Source organism: Meriones unguiculatus, chromosome 14, assembly GCF_030254825.1.
Source record: "Meriones unguiculatus strain TT.TT164.6M chromosome 14, Bangor_MerUng_6.1, whole genome shotgun sequence".
Classification (NCBI taxonomy): Eukaryota; Metazoa; Chordata; class Mammalia; order Rodentia; family Muridae; genus Meriones; species Meriones unguiculatus.
This window is the reverse complement of record NC_083361.1, coordinates 1,232,008-1,251,222: the sequence shown is the minus strand read 5'-3', so window position 1 is coordinate 1,251,222 and position 19,215 is coordinate 1,232,008. Positions and strand designations below refer to the sequence as shown.

The 19,215-nt window shown below is 56.3% G+C and overlaps 1 protein-coding gene across 3 annotated transcripts; it reads right to left on the bottom strand.

Annotated features, from left to right (window-relative positions):
• Positions 1-1,279: 1,279 nt before the first annotated feature.
• Positions 1,280-14,935, bottom strand: LOC110539900 (carcinoembryonic antigen-related cell adhesion molecule 1-like). 3 transcript variants are annotated; one of them, XM_021626718.2, is made up of 9 exons: positions 14,778-14,935; positions 14,172-14,528; positions 13,122-13,397; positions 12,553-12,807; positions 10,934-11,209; positions 5,638-5,764; positions 4,902-4,954; positions 4,380-4,411; positions 1,280-3,436 (listed from the first exon to the last, which is right to left on the bottom strand). In XM_021626718.2, exons 1-9 carry the CDS (start codon positions 14,839-14,841, stop codon positions 3,317-3,319), a joined length of 1,560 nt encoding a protein of 519 aa, XP_021482393.1. In that variant the 5' UTR covers positions 14,842-14,935; the 3' UTR covers positions 1,280-3,316. The 3 variants fall into 3 exon arrangements, 2 of the variants coding, with proteins under 2 accessions (XP_021482393.1, XP_021482394.1); XM_021626719.2 differs by lacking the exon at positions 4,902-4,954; XR_009585359.1 differs by lacking the exon at positions 4,902-4,954 and having other exon boundaries at positions 3,330-3,436; positions 5,590-5,764.
• Between the last annotated feature and the right edge of the window lie 4,280 nt (positions 14,936-19,215).

Below are 19,215 nucleotides of genomic sequence, written 5' to 3'. Positions count from 1 at the left end.
CTGTCCGAGGGATTTGCGTTCCCCAGAGCAGGGACCCATGCTATTTCTACGTCTTTTGGAAATATGTGCATTGGCCACCGGGAAAACATTGTCAACCACAGGTGGTGTGTGTCCCGCCAAATCTGGTGTCCAGAATGGAGTGCTGTGGTGTTTGGGGTGTGTGAGGCTGCTTTTGGTGAAGGGTGTGAGGCAGCGCAGCGAGCAGGATGGAGAGGCCGCGCCGCTCGGTGTCATGTTTAGGCACAGCCCTGGGACTGAGATCTCCATGTGCACGGGGAGGGAGGTATAGGAGACAGGTCTAACGAGGGCTGGGGAACTGTTTGAGAGAGCCGAGAAGGGAGAACACTCGGTAGACAACATATGTGTGGATGAAGAGAGACAGGAAGGGAGCCAGGCCTGATGCCCACGCCTTTAACCCCGGCCCTCGGGAGGCAGAGGCAGGCGGGTCTCTGTGGGTTCAAGTCCGGCCTGGTCTGCAGAGTGAGTCCAGGACAGCCGGAGGTCTGTTGGGAGACACGTTCTGGACGAGGCAGGGCCATCTGCAGAGGCCGTGGAGCTGGCGAAGGGTGGGACCGGGATCTGCAGAGACCTGAGGCCTCTGTGCCAGGTGCGGTGCGCTGGTGGCACGGCGTGTGTGACCCGGAAGGAGAGCTTCCCAGCGCTGCAGTGTGAAGGCAGCGCAGCTTCGAATCCACCGCAGGAGCGGCGGTGATGTCCTGCCGCTTCTGGTGCGCTGGGTGTGCGGGCAGGGTGGGGGAGGGCGCACCACGCAGGCATTCCCACTGTGACGGGACGGAACAGTAGGGCGACACTCAGTGGACTCAGGTTGGAGGGTGGAGGGGCAGATGGGGAAGAGGGAGGGGCGGGATGGAGGGTGGAGGGGGCAGACGGGGAAGAGGGAGGGGCGGGAGGAGCTGGAGGGGGCCCAGTGTCCTGTGGCGAGCGAGCGAGCGGGCCAGAGAGGCAGGCCCCTTCCTCCTGCAACCCCTCCCTCCTGGAGGACAGCCAGCTCTCTGCCGGAGTTTGGCTCGTTGCTCGCCCGTACACTTTGTAATGACTGTGCCATGGATTTAGCGGGTTCTTAGGTGACTGCCGCAGAGGGCGGCTGCACTCTTAGCTGACGCCGCCCGGGCCAGCAACTGTCTCTGTCTGTGAGAAAGACATTGTCCAGAGCAGCGTCAGGTGGGGTACATCTGGGTGCCGGAGTCCTGTCTGACCATGCTAGACCTGGCTTCTCTCCTGAGCACGGCGAAACAGAGACAGACAGACACCCGCCAAGGAGAGCGGAGACACAGGATAATTATTTATTACGGACATAGGGCAAGTTTACAGACACCCAGATCTGTCTCTAGTCCAGGCAAAATTAAATAACCCTGCACAGCACGGGTGAAGCAAGACAGACAGGCTGCGTTTGGGCTGGAAATCCCTGAGAGAAATCCCTGAGTAGGAAAATTCTTCACCAATTCTCTGGGGAGCCCCGTTAGGCACGGCGTGAGGCCGGACACTTAATACCCTCTGTACCGCGCCCAGGGAGGGCGAACCTGACAGAAGATTCCTGAGACTGCGCGGCTCTCCTGCTGTGCTGGGACCATCCCAGCTTGGGGGAGGTGGGGCAGGCTGCCGAGGCTGCGGAAAGGCCAGGGCTGGGCAAGAGCACCCGCTGACAGCCCACGTTCCCAGCAGAGCCCGCTGCACAGTGTTGTAAACGACGCCCATCTTCGCTTGAGTGACTGTCCCTTTAATGGCACACGCCACATGACCAGACACCTAGGAGCAGAGGCCAAGGTTCCTGAGAATGCAGGGCAGCCGGGGTGCGCGGGGATCCGGCCCAGTGGCCGCACTGATCTTAGCTGGCAGGAGGCTGAGAACGCAGAACTGTGAGATGGAGCCTGCGCAGGACACATGCTAAAACTCTCTTGAAAAGAGAAAGGAGGGAAGGCAGGCAGGCAGGCAGGAAAGAGCGAGCCAAGGAGAAAGGAGAAAGGGAAATGAATGCCTAGCCAGAGGGCAGCTGGAGGCCCCCGGACTCCAGGAACTTCATTAGATCTCAATCTGGTGCAGACGAGGAAAGCCTGCCACTATTTTATTTTTTGAAGCTGAAGAAAGTTTTGTTAGAGTTTAAAAGAAAAACACTAAAGCAGACAAACTGGAAATGTCAGCGTTGGCCTGGAGCAGAGGGGCATGGCCTTTGAGTCAGGCCCAAGGTCAGCTGGCAGCCTGCACAGGTGGGTGTGGAAAAGCCTCGGGGAAAAATGAGGAAGCCCAAAGTGTCAGAGAACAATTGCCCAGGCTCTGACCAGTGTCTGGAAAAAAAAAAAAAAAAAAAAAAAAAAAAACAACTATGGAAAGAGGGAAAGGCAGGCGTTTCTGACCCATTCAGAAAAGCAGGAGGCTTGGCCTGACCCACGGCGGGTCTGCAAGTGACCGCCTCGCTGTTCGCTCATTTATTTTGGTTCGGAACTCATGGCTGGAGAGGCCGAGGGAGACAGGCGCTCAGGGGTTCCTTCCCCGACGGCAGACGGATCAGCTCACTGGCGAGGCCAGCCAGCAGCTGCAACACCCAAACAGTGGGTTCTCTCAGAGAGGAAAACTCTGCACGCCAGATGCAGCTTCTTTTAGGACGGCGTCGCTGCTCTGCCAGGCATCTTCTCAGATTCCTCTTCAGGTTCCAGAAGACCGCCAGCCAGCTTTCCGGGGCCCCTTCCGACTGGGGGTTAGAGACCTGGTCTTGCTCTTCCTCCCCTGGAAGGAAGGCCAAGGCCCTTTCTTGCTGCTCTGAGTGGGTTTTCCGGGACAAGGCTCGGAGCAGGGCGGGCTGGGCGCCACGGCGTGCGGGCTGCAGCTGTCCTTCCCGGGTGCGGGCCTTCGCAGGCTTGACGTGGGCGCGGCCAGTCCTTGCTTAGGCGACCTCCAAGGTCATGGAGCTTCAAGTAAGACTCTGCTATGCAGGACTTGGAGTTGGGGGAGGGATGAATGTGCTCCAACTCCAGGAAAGCCAAGGCGGGGTTGGCACCTCTCCTCTGCCAAGGAGGGTTGGGCCTCCTGCAGGCTCCAGGGCATCCCTCTTCTTCTGTTGACACTGACGGAGAGGCTGCAGCCCAAAGCTGCCACACTGTGCGTGTGTGTGTGCGCGCGTGTGTGCGTGCGTGTGTGTGTGTGTGTGTGTGTGTGTGTGTGCCTGTGCGCGTGTGTGCGCGTGTGTGCGTGTGTGTGTGTGTCTGTGTGTGTGTGTGTGTGTGTGTGTCCCCCTCCCCAGGGCTTGTGGAGGAGGAATTCTGGGAATGCACCGTAGGTGCGGCCAGCAGACAGACTTTGCTCACTTCTTTTTTACTTCCGAATAAACGATTTCTGTGGCACTTGGAGATGGAGAGGCTGACGTTGGTTCTTTCAGCTGCTGGGCACTGAAGTCCAGGGCAGAGTATGTGACGTCATCCACCTGAAAGCGAGAGTGTTGCCAGTGACATCACTACACAGGTCAGGGCCTCACCTTGCCACTGTGCTGTGGCCTCTGCCCACGCAAGGTGAGCTGTGGAGAGGGCTCCGGTCCCTGACAGCCTGAGGCCTGGCTGGCAGAGGAGACAGACTGCTGTGGACACCAGGGGACAGCAGTGGGACAAAGGCAGAAGCCACAGAGATGCACAGACAGCTGCAGGCGGTGCCGCCGGCCGTGCGGGAAGCTAGGCCTCTCCTGATTGCACTGCTCTTGCCGGGCGGAGGGCAGGTCACGAGTGTCACTGTGGGTGGCTTCCGCCTGCCAGAGTTCACACTGCAAAAGCGTCCTTATGGTTTAAAGTCTGTGGACTCCGGTGAAAGGCTGCCATGACACCGTTTTGGTAAGTATTATAAGATGAAGGAAGAGGGTCTCGGAGCCGCTAGGCCGGACCCGTCCTCTGACGACGGAAGGAGAAGGGTGCACCGCAGCCCCTGTGGGCAGTGCTGTGCCCATGCCCGCCCACTTAGTCCTTTAGCATGTTTTTGAGGAAGGAGGAATGCCCATCCCATCGGTAACCAGGCTGAGGGTCAGAGTTCAAGTTCCTTGTCAAGAGCCACAGAAGACTGGGAGTCGTCCAGGAAATGGACACAGGGCAAGGTTATTCAGACACGCCCTCCTGCGTGAGGCTCAGGGGCTCTTTTCACCAGGGCCCTGAGGAACGGACCCCTACCCTGGATTTCACAGTTGTGTCTCCCAGAAAGCCTCATTCTCAGCCTGGTGTGGAAGCACACGCTTGTCACGCCAGCACAGGAGCGGTGAAGGCCAGCCTCGGCTACATACTCAAGGTAGCCAATGCTCTCTCAACAGCCAGCCAACAACCCCCAAACGGCGCGGGGACCCGCTCCCTCCAGGGACATTCTTGAGCAGTGAAAGCGGCAGAGCTTACCTTCTTAGGAGAGCTGTCAGAGGGGCCCAGATCTAGGGGGCAAGAGACAGTTATCAGTGACTTCAGCAGGTGGAAGGACCGGAGGTCGGGGCGGCTAGCTCCCCTCCGAGTCCGGTCCAGGCCTGCTGCCTTAGCATCAGAGGAGCAGGACAGAGCCACCTGTTCCCCAGCTCACGAGATGCCCACAGCCGATTCTTAGCAGCGTGGCCCAGCGGCAAGGAGGAACGCAGAGACCACAGCAGCCGGACGGCCCACGGGACAGTCTCCCCGGGGAGGACACCCACAGCCAGTGTGGGTGGGAAGGAAGACACAGGATGGCCCTGGAAACCTGGCTTCGGGCTCGGCCTGGAGGGCGAGCCCTTCTCCAGGGCTCCCAGGCACCTGCTCTGTAGCTAGGAGGGGTGTGACTTCCGGGATCCTAGCTCTGGGAAGTGGGGATCCCATCTGAAAACTCAGAAAGGATCCCCGAGCAGAGCAGGCTGCGTGGCAGAACACGGGCTCTCATCCTGAGTGTTTACTTACTGTGTCTGGAGGCTGAGGGTTTGTGCTCTGTGGGATCTCGCTGGTCACTTCCCCTAAATAAACATCAGACACTGTGACTGGTCCCCACACACAGGGCCTTGCCCCTGGAGCTGGGGAGGGGCTGCGGGCAGCTCGTGCCCGGGAGCTTGTGGTGCCCGTCACGCCGCGCTTGGTACTTCTGCCCCTCATTCCCTGATCTAGTGTGACCCCTGCTTCTGTTTACCCTTTGCTCTCTGTCCCGACCTCGCGTGTCCCCGGATGCTGCGGATCACTGTTGCTGAGCTGCGTCCCAGCTCTGCATCTGCATCAGTGAGGCCCCACCCAGCCCCTGGCCTGCTTGTCTCCCATGGGTCGTTCTGGCTTTTTCCTGCTCATCTTCTTGACCGGGAGGACCTAGTGTGGCTTCTCATCTCGGGGCCTCACCTCAGCCTGCCCTGCCCCTCCTGCCGCAGCAGCGGGCCAGTGCTGCCCCCATCCTCTGCCCGCTGAGCTCCTCACATCTCCCTCTCCTTGGACCTTGGCTTTCTGACTAGAGGACAGAGGGAGTATCTGAACCCACTCTCTGAGTGGGTGGGAATGGGCTCCAAGAAACAGGAGTTTGGGGAGCGTGAGTCGGGGCTCAGAGAAGCGGAGGTTAGGAATGGAGGAAGGGTGGCAGAGCAGAGGGAGAGAAGCCCTGCCCACTCACAAGCATGGCACTGAGACTTGGAGGAGACGATAGGGAAGGCCGTCCTACCCGCCAGTCTTCCTGAAATACAGGAAATACGCCAGGGCTCCCACCAGAGCCACCCCGGCCACAGCCCCCACCACGATGCCGGCGATGGCGCCCCCGGACAGGCCAGAATTTCCGCGTGTTGGGTCAACTGTCAGGGAAAGAAAAGACAGTGAGGAACGAAGTGAAAGTGTTTTCCAGTGTGTCCTGGGGACTGTCAGCTCGGAGCATCCCTGTTTGCCCTTGGGGAGAGCCTCCTGGGGAAGGTCGATGGCTGAAGCAGGAGGCTCAGCAGGTCTCTCCCTCACTGTCCTAAGTTGCTTCTCCCCCTTCCTTCCAGTCCCCAGTTTCGTCCTGGCAGTCATGTGACGCTGTGGGGCTGCGGGACAGGGTGATTGCTGTTCTGTGTGCTGAACCGTCCAGGGTCCTCCCGGCTACACCTGTTTTCGGGGTCTCAGCTGTGGCAGGCGTGAGTAAGTGTCTCTGCGTCCACGATCTAGTTGACAGAGGCCCCGGCTAGCTGGGCGCCCGGCTCCTCTGCGCAGAGGCTCTGCTCTCTGCTGGGGGTAGGAAAGCAGAGCAGACTCTGCAAGGCCCCGGCCTCTCTGCCCGGCGACATGACTCAGCCGCGCAGAAACTCTGCTGGAACTCCGCGCAGCAGAGGACACTCCTCCTTCTCTGCTTCTATGGAATCTGAGTGCATGTGGCCCGAGGCTAGCCCAGGCTAACCCTCACGGTCTAAAGCCATCACAGCCTCGTCCTGGAGGTGAAAACTAGTACCCTCCCAGGTTTGAAACTTTGCGCCAGACCTATCCCCTTTCTGTCTCATTTCCAGTCAGCAGCCGCGTGCTTTCAGGGTTTGGATAACGTCTTTCCTCCTCTCCTCCCTCTTCACTCTGCTGTATTTAACCATTTGAGGCTCAGCGCTTGTCAGCCTTCTCAAGAGCGATTAATCGATACAGTATTTATCACAGTAAATACAGTGTGACATGGTATGACGTGGTCGGCCCTGTATTTATTCATTTATAAGATGAATTTGACACATTGAAATTACTTCCACTTAAAGGATGAAAAACCGGAGGCTTAGAATGATCTTTTTAAAGAAGGACTAAAACCTGGGCGGTTGCTCAGGTCGGCCTGCTGCTCTACCAGCCGGACCTCAGGGCTGCCGGGGTGGGGGTGGCTGCAGCTAACACTTCCTGTACTTCCTGCAGCTAACAAACACTTCCTGTACTTCCTGCAGCTAACACTTCCTGTACTTCCTGCAGCTAACACTTCCTGTACTTCCTGCAGCTAACACTTCCTGTACTTCCTGCAGCTAACACTTCCTGTACTTCCTGCAGCTAACACTTCCTGTACTTCCTGCAGCTAACAAACACTTCCTGTACTTCCTGCAGCTAACAAACACTTCCTGTACTTCCCGCAGCTAACACTTCCTGTACTTCCTGTGTGTGTGGTAGTTTGCAAAAATGTTACTTAATCATTGCATTAGGTCTCTAAAAACTACTACGAGGCAGGTGAAGGGTGTGATGCAGCCTAAATCTTAGCGTTCAGAGGCTGAGGAAGGGGGACTGTGAGTTTGACAGGAGTCTGGGCTATATAATGAGATCCTTGCCTCAAAAAGAGCTGCATTCAGCTGGTGCCAGGAGGGAAGTAAAGGTTAGAACGAAGGTAAACAAAATAGAGGTAGAGTAACAGGATACAAAGCTGATGTACCAGAAGCTGTTTTTGCAAAAATGATTAACAACCTTTTCCCAGATGAACTTTAAAAAAGGTGGCTATCACTGAAACGTGAGACCTTTCCATCCCTTCTTCACAACGCCAAGAATAAGAAGAGCTCTCAACAGTTACAGGCCTGGTGGCCACTGGTTCCCAGAAACCAGGGCTCTAAGAGAGGGAAGCATCAGGAAACATGAAGCTGAACAGATGCATCAAATCACGACTCAGTCAACAAAACTTTACAAAGTTTCACAGCCTTTAACGAGAAAAACCTCCGAGGAAGTCTAGCTCCGTGTAAATGCCACACGTGGACGCTCACACCAGCGTCCCTCTCAGAGGGGACACTGGCAGCTTTTTCTCTATGGTCAGGAGGAACACAGGACGCTGTGTGACCACTCTTCTCTAGAGACCCTTGGGAGTCCTGCACAGAGCCATTCGGCTAGACTGAAGTCGCAGGTGCTTGACTGTGAGGTGGTGAAGCCTGCAGAGGCTGCAAACTTGCTCAGGGAACACCCTTAGCATTGCACAGACGGTTCTTAGAACTAAAGAGCAAACCGGCACAGTCATGGCTAACAAAATGAGCATGCCCGAATGAACTGGGCCCAATACTGGCCATCAACAGTTAGGTCCCCCTTTTCCTGGCAGTACTGGACGCTGAACCTAGGGCCTCATGCGATAGTCCCAGCCCTAACGGTGAACAATCTAATGGGAGGTTAGGAAAGTATCTTATCTATGAGAGCACCAAAAAGAGTGAAATACTTAATCAACTCCACTAAAAAGATAAAAGGCTTGCACCAGAAAACTTTCAAGTACTTCTCTAAGAGATGATGAAAGCGGACAAGAAGTGAAAGACATCAGGGCTGGCGGGCTGGAAGACAGTCTCGTAACTTCTGTTGTTTTGCAGTACTGGGGATTGAACCCAGAGCCTTGTGCACAGCCTTGAACTAGCTCTGTTAGGTAATCTTAGCTTCTTGAGTAGCTGGAATTCAGGCACGAGCCTGGAATTGACTGAAAGAAGGTCTGTTTTTTTTTTTTTTTTTAATAGATGACAATATCACCGAAAGTAGGTAGTCTATCAATTCTATGCACATCAGATTAAAACCCCAGGGGCATTTTATATAGAAATAGAAATAGCTGTCCCCAAACTCACTCTATAGATCAGGCTGGCCTCAAACTCTCAGAGCTCTGCCTGTCTCTCCTTCCTGAGAGCTGGATGACGAGCGAGCATCACAACCCGCCTTAAAAGGGTCTTGAAACAGGAACAAAATCGCAGGGCATCCTTCACGATTTCATAATTTTAGCACAAATCTGCAACAATCTAAGCAGTCTGACGTAAAGGCAGACGTGTAGATCAGCGAAACAGAATGGACAGCCCAGGCCTGCTCATGTCCACTGGCCAATGCCTGAAGTTAGTTGGCTCATGGTGAATGTGTGTGCTTATGGGGCACAATGAATGTTTTTGCCTGTGTGTGTGTGTGTGTGTGTGTGTATGTGTGTGTGTGTGTCAGATTGGACAGGCTGGCATAGCCAACACTTCGTTTGTATTTTGTATGCTTGTTACAACATTCATCTCTGCTGGCTCTTTTGAAAGATGGAATTAATTGGTGTAAAACCATTGTCCTATTGGGTTTCAGAACTTGGAGTCATTTGCTGTCCAGCTGCACCTGTGACATGAGTTTTGCTCAGGCTGGTAAGGTCGTTAAATGACTAAGGAGAGTCTTTTAAACAGCAGGTGCTGGGGCACAGGGTACCTAGGCAAAAGAGTGAGGCTAAGTCCTCACCGAACCGCACATACAAATCAGCTCTAAGTGAATCGGCCGCAAACTGTAAGACTTTAGAAAGCAGCTTGGGAGCCTCTTGGGAACTGGATTTGTCATGACATCAGACATATAGGCAACAACAAAGCAGGTAACTTGGACTTCAGCAAGATTGAAAATGTCTGTGTGCCAACAGCGCAGCGGGTCTCCGAGGCGTTTTCTCGGTAATCAAGGCGTGGACACTAGGGGCCCATCACTGGATGAGGTAAGGAGAATGTGAGGTATCTCGCATGGCGTGCGGTTAAACCTTTTAAAGGGAGGCAGTGTGTCAGTGTGATCACGTGGAAGAGCCTGGAGGGTGTGCGCTGAGTGAGGGAAGCCATGCACAGAAAGACGCTCATTCGTGAGAATCTCAGAAGTCCCTGAGGAAGTAGGGAACAGGCTGAAGGTGTGCCAGAGGCTGAGCGACAGCTTGAGTGGGCACTGCTCCAGGCCAAGGACAGAGCAGAGGCTGAGGTTGGCAGGGGAAAGGCATGGCAGGGCGTTAGAGCCCACCATAGCGGACTGCAAAGAAACAAATACATTTCAAGTGTCTTAGCGTGAAAATGATAAGGAAAATAGTAGATGTGCTAATTAGCTTGAGTTAATCGTTTCACATTGTATCTAGAGAATATTTCTCCTGAATGTATTCAATTATTATATCAATTTAAAAGCCATTAGTAACAATGAACCAAGGAATTTACCAGGAAAGTGAAAAGTCCACTTCCAGAATGGCAGAAAATTCTTGTAAATAAAACATCTGACAAGAGGTTAATGTTCAAAATGAATAAAGAAACTCCTAACACATTGGTAAAAAACAGCCAACCAATCAACCAAGCAAAACACACAAAAAACACCAACCCAGCTGAAAAACAAGGAAAAGACTCGAATAGTTAAAAAAAAAAAAGTATGTAAATGTCCAATTAAAGACCATTTCTCAATCATTAACAAAAGGGAAATCAAAATCACAACAAAATGCCACCTGACCTCTCTCAGGAGAGATACTATTAAAGACAAAACCAGAAAACAAGAGTTTTGGACTCTGAAGAGATCAGAGCCCTTGGCACGGCTGAATGGAAGGTGACGTGGAACCTGGGGCTCCTGAAACAATTTAAGAATTGTGTTCAGCTCAGTTCTGCTGCCGGCTTGGAGGGGCAGAGCAGGCGCATGGAAACTCTGGAAATCACTGGGTAACAGTCACACAGCAACACAGACATGCTCTATGCGGTGACAGACGTTTTAGAATTCCTAAAGTGGGAAATCTTAAGCAAACGCGTGTGCGTGTGTGTCTTGCTTGCTGTGTCTGTGCAGCACGGGTGTGCCTGGGGCCTGGGGCCTGGGGCGGGCGGGGAGGGCGCCGAGCTCCTCGGAGCTGTGGTTGCGGCCCTGAGCTGCTGCGGGGGTGCTGTGGACTGAACGGCCTTTTCCAGGAGCAGCTGGCGCTCTCGGCTGTCCAGCCAGCTCTCCAGTGCCCAAAAGAGTTGTCAGGAAAGTCGTGTGTGAAGTGGTCCACCGCCGTGGCGGTCAGCGTGAGGACAGGCAGCTGTCGGCGGGCCAGCGGGGCGTCTCAGCGGTAGGGGCCTGCCCTACCTCGACAGTTGTAATTGCACAGATAAGTGTGCGAGCAAGTTTGGGCTCAGCAGGTGACTTGCTTGTCACCAGGCCTGACTCGCCTGAGTTCAGTCTCCAACCCCAGAGTCCTGGCTCTCACAAACTGCCCTCTGACCTCCCCACACGGGCGTGGACACACACGCCGAATGAATGGCAACGCGACAAGAACCTCAGAAGGGTGGGAAGCCACTCACTTATCACGGCCAGCCGGACTGGGTTGCTCTTCTTGGTGCTGACCGGGTTGGAGGCCTCGCACTGGTAGTCCCCGGCATCCTCCCGCCACACCGGCTCGATGGCGAGGGTGCTGTTGTCCCCGGAGAGCGTCACCCTCTCCGTGAGCCTCAGACTCTGGCCGTTGAAGAGCCAGCGGATGGAGACTTCGCTGCCGCTGAAGAGGCACGTCAGGAGCACGGAGTCCATTTCCTTAACTGTGGTGTTGGCGACCTCGATGACGGGCCAGGTCACCGGCTCTGAGGACAGAGGAGGGGCCGGCTGAGGGCCCTTCCCCTCAGAGGTACGGCCCGTCACAGGCCTCGGAGAAAGTGGGTTCAGCTGCCAGGACCCCCAGACCCCGGTGACCGCTGACTCAGAACCTCCGTGTAGCTTCCGCACTAGGAGCCCACCTCGCCCACGTGTCCAGAAACTTCCCCAGGGGACGTTTCCTGCTGACTTTTGTGCACACTCTTGCTGGCACATCTGTGAGTGTGAACAGTCAGGGACCTCCATGACGAAGCAGCTGTCTGTTTCCTTTCCACTTGTCACGGGAGGAAGACTCCCAGCTGACCTTACAGGTGTTAGAGCCTAGACCTCAGGACGGGGGGGGACCTCATTTCCCCATTAAAGAGTTTCTATGGAGAGAGAGATGCTGTCTCCTTCGCGTGGCTACAGACTAGATACCACAGTGAGGAAGGCGCGGCCACGGTGCTAACCGCTCCTCCACTCCAGGCCTCACTCCTGATTCTTTCTTAAGAAGGGTCTCACTGCAGAGTCCGGATAGCCCGGAGCTTATCATGTAGACCAGGCTGGCCTGAGATCATCTGCCTCAGCCCCCCGGGCTCCAGGATCACGGCTGTGTTGGCACACACCTAATGGGCCTCACCACAAATAGTTCTTGGTCCTTTTCTTGTCCGTTCCCCTGCATGGAGCCTCAGCATGAAGGTCGCTGCTCTGCAGGCCTGCATACTGCTCTGCTCTGCTCCCGGACCATCTACACGCTGGTGTGTGGAGCTCGGCCGACCTCAGAGCTCACTAACCCAGCGCTCACCTCCTCGCTCTCCTGATCCCCACCCCAGGGACTCCGCCGTCCAGGGGAGCTTTGGCTGGCCTGGAACTCAGACATCTCTTCCCGTCTCTCTCCTTAGTGCTGGGGTTGAAGGCGTGCCACCACACTTAGCAAAAGAACAGGGCTTCTGCTGACTGAGAACTGGGGTCCCAGGCCCCCTTCCTGTCCCATAGCCTCAGCCACCCAGTGAGAAAGGGCAGAGCTGGAGCAGGGAGAAAAAGAATGTCAGAGGCGGAAAGCAGAGGTGACAGGAAGGTACCGATGGAAGAACCTCCTTGACCTTAGGCCTCTCCATCCTCTGGAGAGGACAGAGTGCCTCATGGCACCCGAGACTTTTCAAGGCTGGGTGAACCCCTCAGTCCCCAGCTCAACCCCCTCAGCAGCCGGGAGCCATCGGAGAGGGTTAGAGCGGCCGGCGATGGAGGAGGGTCGGGCTGGGCCCAGTCCCACAGACACGGCTACACACTCATTTGTCCCGCAGCTTCCCAGGAGACCGAAAGACTCCCCTGCAAGCCTGCGTAAGCCGCCTACCGAGGACTGTGATGTTCCTGACGGCGGTCCTGTTGAGGCCTGTGGCGGCGTTGTGGGCCAGGCAGGCGTAGGAGCCGCTGGCCTCGGTGGTGACGTTGGGAAGGAAGAGCTCCCGCGAGTGTGCCTGCAGCGTCCCGTTGACCAGCCAGGAGTACTGCGCGGGCGGGTTGGAGGCCGCGTGGCAGGAGAGGCTGAGGTTGGCCCCGAGAGGGAAGTGAGTGTCTGGGGGGGAGATGAGTGGGGCATCCGGACCATCTGGAGCAAACAGAGCAGAGCCACAGTGACGTCAGCAGGAGGAAGGGGCCCCGGAGCCGAGCGGAGGAGCAGTCTGTGCAGCCTGCTCAGACCCTGGCCACCTCCAGCAGGCGCTCACTACAGCCCCAGGGACCCTGAGCCCGAGCCGCTCCCTGCATCCACCCCCCCCCCCCGCCTCCCCCGCCTCAGCCCGGCCTCGCTCAGCGCTGGACCCGCCGCCTGGGGTCTGTGTGTGGGTCTGTGCCAGGCGTCCAGCAGGGCCGGAGTGTTCTGGCGCGTGTGGGCAGCCGTAGGCAGACGGGACAGTTACTCACAGGTGATGTTGAGGAAGAGCGGATCGCTTCGGCGGACGCTCACTGGGTTCCGGGTTTCACACTCGTAGGATCCCATGTCGGCCCTCAGGACCGTGAGCAAAGTGAGGGTCCTGTTGTCCGAAAGCTGCAGCCTGTCGCCGTCTGAGAGGATTTCCCCGTCTCTCCTCCACAGGTAGGTGGTGTTCGGAGTCTCGGGTTCGCACGTCAATACCACGGGGCCCTCGCCCTCCGCGGGGCTGGAGTTGTTGCTGGTGACGGTGGGCGTGGGGAGCGGGGCTGCGCAGACAAGAGGCGGCGCTGTGTGGCGGGCCTCGCAGGGCCGCTTCCAGCAGCCGCTGTCCCTCCCTGCCAACCAGCTTAAGCCACCAGGCAGCAGGCGAAATTCCGGGCAGACGAGCAGGCGGGCGCCAGCGGCTGGGCCCTGGGCTGGGGAGGAGCGAGGCTCAGCGAGTTCGCTGAGCTGCAGGGTGGTGTGGACACGACTGACTCAGTTCTACGACTGGACTGGACAGGTGGTGAAGGATCGTTGCCACGCCTGCAAACCAGGTGGATCGAGCCCCGACCCCGGGAGCCAGCGTCTAGGACCATTTGCCTGCAGGAAACCTTCCCAGGCCAGGCCACCCTGGAGGCAGGGATCTGCTCCTCCAGGCCTCAGGGGACCGCCAGAGCAGTGGTCTCTCGTACCTCTCCCCTGCGCTGGGCCTCGGGAGCAGGCGCGCAGGCGCCACCTCAGTCCTGGCTCTCTGACCGGCTGCCGGCCTGACCACTGTCCTGTCCGCTCTACCAGCAGGTCAAATTCCAACCCGGGGCAAGCTTCCCAGGGCTCCCGAGCTCAGGCCGGGACACAGCCCCCCTGGGTCCCGAAGGACCGTCCGGAGCACCCTGGGGTGCCGGCAGGGCGTGGCGTCCGGGGACGGACCCCACCGCCTTCGGGCGAGGCCACCGGCCTGCCGCCGCCCGCACCCTGAGCCCACAGCGTGGGACCCGCGCAGCCCCGCGCCGTGTGCACGCCAGCCAGCCCCACGCAGGAGCAGAGCCCGCGACACTTACGGAACACCTGGAAGCTCACGGACCCCTGTTCCGTGGAGTAGTTGGCGTGGATGACGTTTATCAGGTAGGGCCCCGCGTCGCCCTGGCTGGCGTTCCGGAGCAGCAGGGACCCGTTGGCGAGCAGCGTCTCCCGGCCGGTGCTGGCCGCGCCGCCCACCGTCGTGTTGCTGGACAGGACGAGGTGCGCGATCTCCTTGTCCGGGGCCACGCGCTCTCGGTACCAGTAGATGACCTGGAGTTTCTGAGGCAGCTTGTGGGCCACGAGAAGAACGCTCTCGCCCTCCGCCACGAGGGGCGGCACCGCCTCGGCGGCGATTTGGGCAGAGGCGGGCGAGCTCCAGCAGGTCACCAGCGCGGCTGCAGGGAGGGAGGGCGCCGTCACTACCGCGGCCTTGGCAGAGCCCCGCGTCACCCCCTCCCTCGCACCCCGTCCTCCCCCGGGCGGGCGCTCACCCCCACGGCCCCCACCCCGCGTTCCCCGCCTCCCTGCTCCGTCCCGAGCCCCTCCAGCCGCTCTGCCCCCGCCGTCCGGGCCTCCCGCCGGCTCGGGCCACCGCTCAGGCCCCCTCTCCCGGGAGACCCTCCCCACCCCCCGACGGCGCCTACCCGCGAGCAGGAGCCCCGGCCAGCGGACCCGCCCTTCGCGGGGAGAGGCTGAGGCGCGCTCCATGGCGCCCCTCTCGGACAGCGCGGTGTGTGCGCGGTGTGAGCGCGGTGGGTGCGCGGTGGGTGCCCGCGGTGAGTGCCCGCGGTGAGTGCCCGCGGTGTGCGCTCCGCTTTTCTTTCCAGGGCCCAGCCTCCTCCCAGAGGAGGAACCCTACGAGTCACACGGGCGGGCGGAGTCTCCCACACCTCTATGCCCGCGCCCAGCCCTCCACCCCTTCCTTTCCGGCTCGGCGCTCCAGAACAACCCTGAGCGGCGCCCGAGACCCAGGGCCTACCCTGCCGTGTCCACCCGGCCCCGACCCTGCCATGTCCACCCTGCCCCGACCCTGCATTGTCCACCCTGCCGTGTCCACCCAGGGCCGACCCTGCCCTGTCCACCCGAGCCCGACCCTGCATTGTCCACCCTGCCCTGTCCACCCGGGCCCGATCCTGCATTGTCCACCCTGCCGTGTCCACCCAGGGCCGACCCTGCCCTGTCCACCCGGCCCCGACCCCGCCGTGTTTTGGCCTGGGGTCTGTCATCACGGGGTGGGGGGTGGGGGTTGGAGCCCCTGCACTTCTTAGAGCCAAGAGTGACACAAAAGCCCAGCGGAGCCCTGCGCCCGAGTCCCCGGTGCCCGGGGAAGGTGGGATTTACTCCCAGCCGGAAGTGGCAGTCACCTGTAGGATTTGGGAGAGGCTGAGTGATGACCAGGCAGGACCCATCCGGGTCCCTGGGTGCCAGTCAAGTTGTCCTGGGTGTGCAAAGGAGGGGGTGACCGTGCCTCTGGAGGGGACTGTGTGCGGCGTCTCCCCATGGGGGACCAGGGAGCGCCACACACACACACACACACACACACACACACACACACACACCCGCTTCCCACGCTGGCTGGTTAGTCTGCCCTCGCCCTCCCTGGCCTTTCTGGATGGTGGCCTTTCCCTGAGATGACGTGAGGAGGGAAGAGACTGCAGAGCCGGGTCCCCAGGACACAGGAGGGATCCCCAGGAGGGCGCCCACGTCTGCCGGGCGCCGGGCCGGGAGTGTCCCTGGTCCAATGGCGCCCCCTGCTGTTCGCGAGGAGGCCTGCCGCCCGTGCCTGCCGCCCCGGGGGTGACGGGTCCGGGAAAGGCCCAGAGCGGCTCCTTCTCCCAGACACTGGGAGAGCGGAGACCCGCCCTGACCTGCAGGTCCAGGAGACTAACCACTGAGCCACCTCCCTGGGGGCGGGTTCCTGCGTCCTGCTCAGGGCACCGACAGCCTCGCCCTTTGCTCGCTGGAAAACTGTTTTATTCTCAATTTAAAATTTTAACGCTAAGTGCATTCATTCACCAACAAAAGCACATTTTAGAACTGTGGCGTGAAATGAGCGGAGGCTGCAGGCTTCTCGGCGTTTGCTGCTCCTCGTGTGTTAGTCTTCGAGATTCCGGCGCGTTAGGTCCCTCGTCCCAGGAATTCCACAAAACCACAGTTGTGACTAGTTAGACACGCTTCTGAGTGCCTTCGCCGTCTACCATTTTATAGCTGAAATTCGTGTTTAAAGGCCCCAAGTTGCCTACGGGAGCTACAGGGTGCAGGGACCTTCAAAGAGGAAAATGTAACTTCCGGCCCATCTCGGAGTGTGGCGGCCCGCGTGGACTCACCCTGGCACACTGCTGGCCCAGGACCTGCCACGCGCCGCAGCGAGGGAGCTGGTTAGGGGCAGTGCAGCTCTTTAAAGTCGCCCCTCCTGCCCTCCTTCCCCCGAATGTCCAGTTAGGTAGGGGCGAGCCTGCATCCTCGCTACAGGAAGGAACAGGTGATCTCAGTAAGGCGTCTGCGTGTCCCTGCTTTCCCGAATCATTTTCCCGTAGAGAAGGGTGATGTTTCTTGTGCTCTGCATGCTTAGAGACGGGTGATGTTTCCTATGCTCTGCACGCGTAGAGACGGGTACTGTTTCCTGTCCTGTGCTCTGCACGCGTCTGCTGATGGACACCTGGGCTGATTCCACTTTCCTTTCATTTGGGGTATCTAGGCTCCCCCCCTCCACTAACCCTTCAACCCTAGGGAGGAGAGATAAGGTTAGTGGGGAGAGAGCGCAGACCCCTTTACTTCTCTCGCTGTTTAAGGTTGACAGGTTCTTTGGGGCTACGCCAGTCTCTGTCCGTGTGCTGTGACGTGTCTCTCCCGGGCCTTTCCAAACCGCCACACTGTCGTTCTCTGGTTTCTCCAAACTGCCACACTTTTTTTTCTGGGCTCATATTTATATCCCTCAGAGTTCCCTCGGAGTCCTCACGCCCCTCTCTGTGCTGCACGAGGCAGGCCGTTACCAGCTGGCAAAGACCAGCAGGAGGCAGTTACCAGCTGCGGACAAACTGAAGCCCAAACTAAAACCCCACATTTGAGACTAAAACAAAAACATATTCATGTGACATAACTGAGTTTTTAAAGAAGCCAAAGCTTCCATTACACATTCCCCTTTTTGTTTAAAAAAAAAAGGCCCTTTCTCTAACATTAATAAGCTGTATACAGGAAGAATAATTACGAGAATTATCAGGTAAGAATTACATTCACAATGTCCAGTCCATTTGTATTTGGCATCCTTGGAAAAAATATTCCACTATTTATCCTATCCTGGTGAGTTCAAAGTTCTGTACCTAAATCACTTTCTTATCATATCTTGTATCTATCAACCTAAAAACATCTATCTAGACCTTAAGACATATTTTTAGATCTAAAACACACTCTGTGTAGCGGGGGAATCAGCCCACCAGCCCATATATCTGATAGGCTTTACTGTGAAGCAGGGATTTTGAAGGACTGACCGCTTAGTCTCTGCAAAGGTGGACAGTCAGTTTCCCAGGGTCCTGCTTGTTCACAGTTTGCTCACACAGCCTGCTTTCGGGAGTTGAAGGACGGTTTTCTTCTCCACAATTCTTGCCGCATTTGTTTCTTTGATGCCATCATCTTCTGTGAAGTAGATTGGAGGTGCTTCCAGGACCAGATGTGTCTCTGTCAGAAAAGCCTTTTATTATTAAAGCATCTTTACATTCCATATTTGTAGATCTCTGGAGTGTCTGAAGACCACCTAGTTGCCTATCATGATGTACTGCACAATCATGTCTGTCTGTCTGTCTGTAGTCTGTCTGTCTGTCTGTCTGTCTGTAGTATACTCGAGCAAAGCTGCTTGCTTCGAGCTGCGTACTATCTGCTTAACCTTGAAAACATGCACAAGAGACTAAGAACATATTTCTGTAATAAACTAAATTAGTAATCAACAAGACTACAAGTACGATTATTGAGAGGTGATTAACTAACTTGCATCTCCAATCATCCTGTAAACACATCAATGGTTAGCTTTCATAAGGCTAGAACTTTCCACCACATTTTCACACAAGTGGCATACTTACAATACACGAAGAAAGAGGTGAACAAAACAACCTTAAATTTCTATCAATGCATAATGATCTGTATCGATACATGATATTTGAGACTAGTAGATTCAATAATCTACATTTTATCCTATAATCCTATAACCCCCTTTTCTTTTATCATTCTCTTTTCCTCTCCTTTCCCCTAATACTAGGTAGAGAGAAAAATAAGAGAAAAAGAAGGACAGAGGGGAGAAAGAAAGAGATCTGTGATTCTAACCTTCATTTTGTTTCCTCCCTCACCATGACAAATAAGTAACCCACCAAACAACCCCCCACCTTTTGATAATGGGGCATCGTGTTCTTAAGAATACTTCTTGCTGTCTGGGGAGGTAAAACATCTTTTGGGTACCCTTAGAAAGTTACGATATTGGCCAAGTGCAGGAAAGCTGGCTGTATCTTTTTCTGTCCAGTCTCTGTGAAGCTGACTTGGGTATAGAGTCTTGAGGAAGCAGTAACGGAGGCAGCCTGTGAGGCTGAATCACCGGGCTGCTTGCTTTATCTTCATTATTAGCTGGACTTTTGCTCTGAAAATAAACATAACACCATAAGTACATTTCTGCAACATGAGGATCGGGTAGCCAAAAAGATTCAGTTGTCACGTGAAGACATTCAAGTCTCAGCTAGTAGGAGGTCTTCTCTGGTCAAATCTTTTGTTGGTAACCATATGTCTTCATTTCCTGTAGATACATAAGCATAACCACATCCCCATCTCAAAACTGTTGCAGATTTCCATTCTCTGTCAACACATCCTTATAGTAAATGGGGTAGATGGAGTTCCACAGTTTTGCTGTAGCCCACTGTCTCTCAGCTGCTGTTGTCCCTTTTTCACCAACATTAAGAAAATTTAGAGTTAACAAAGCATTATTTCGCCTGTCCCTTAGGGGCTCTCCTCTCCCTTTTTGTTAATACGCGTCTCTTTTAAGGTACAATTAGCTCTTTCACAGCAGCTTGTCCAGTAGGAGTGTGTGCTGTACCAGTGATGTGC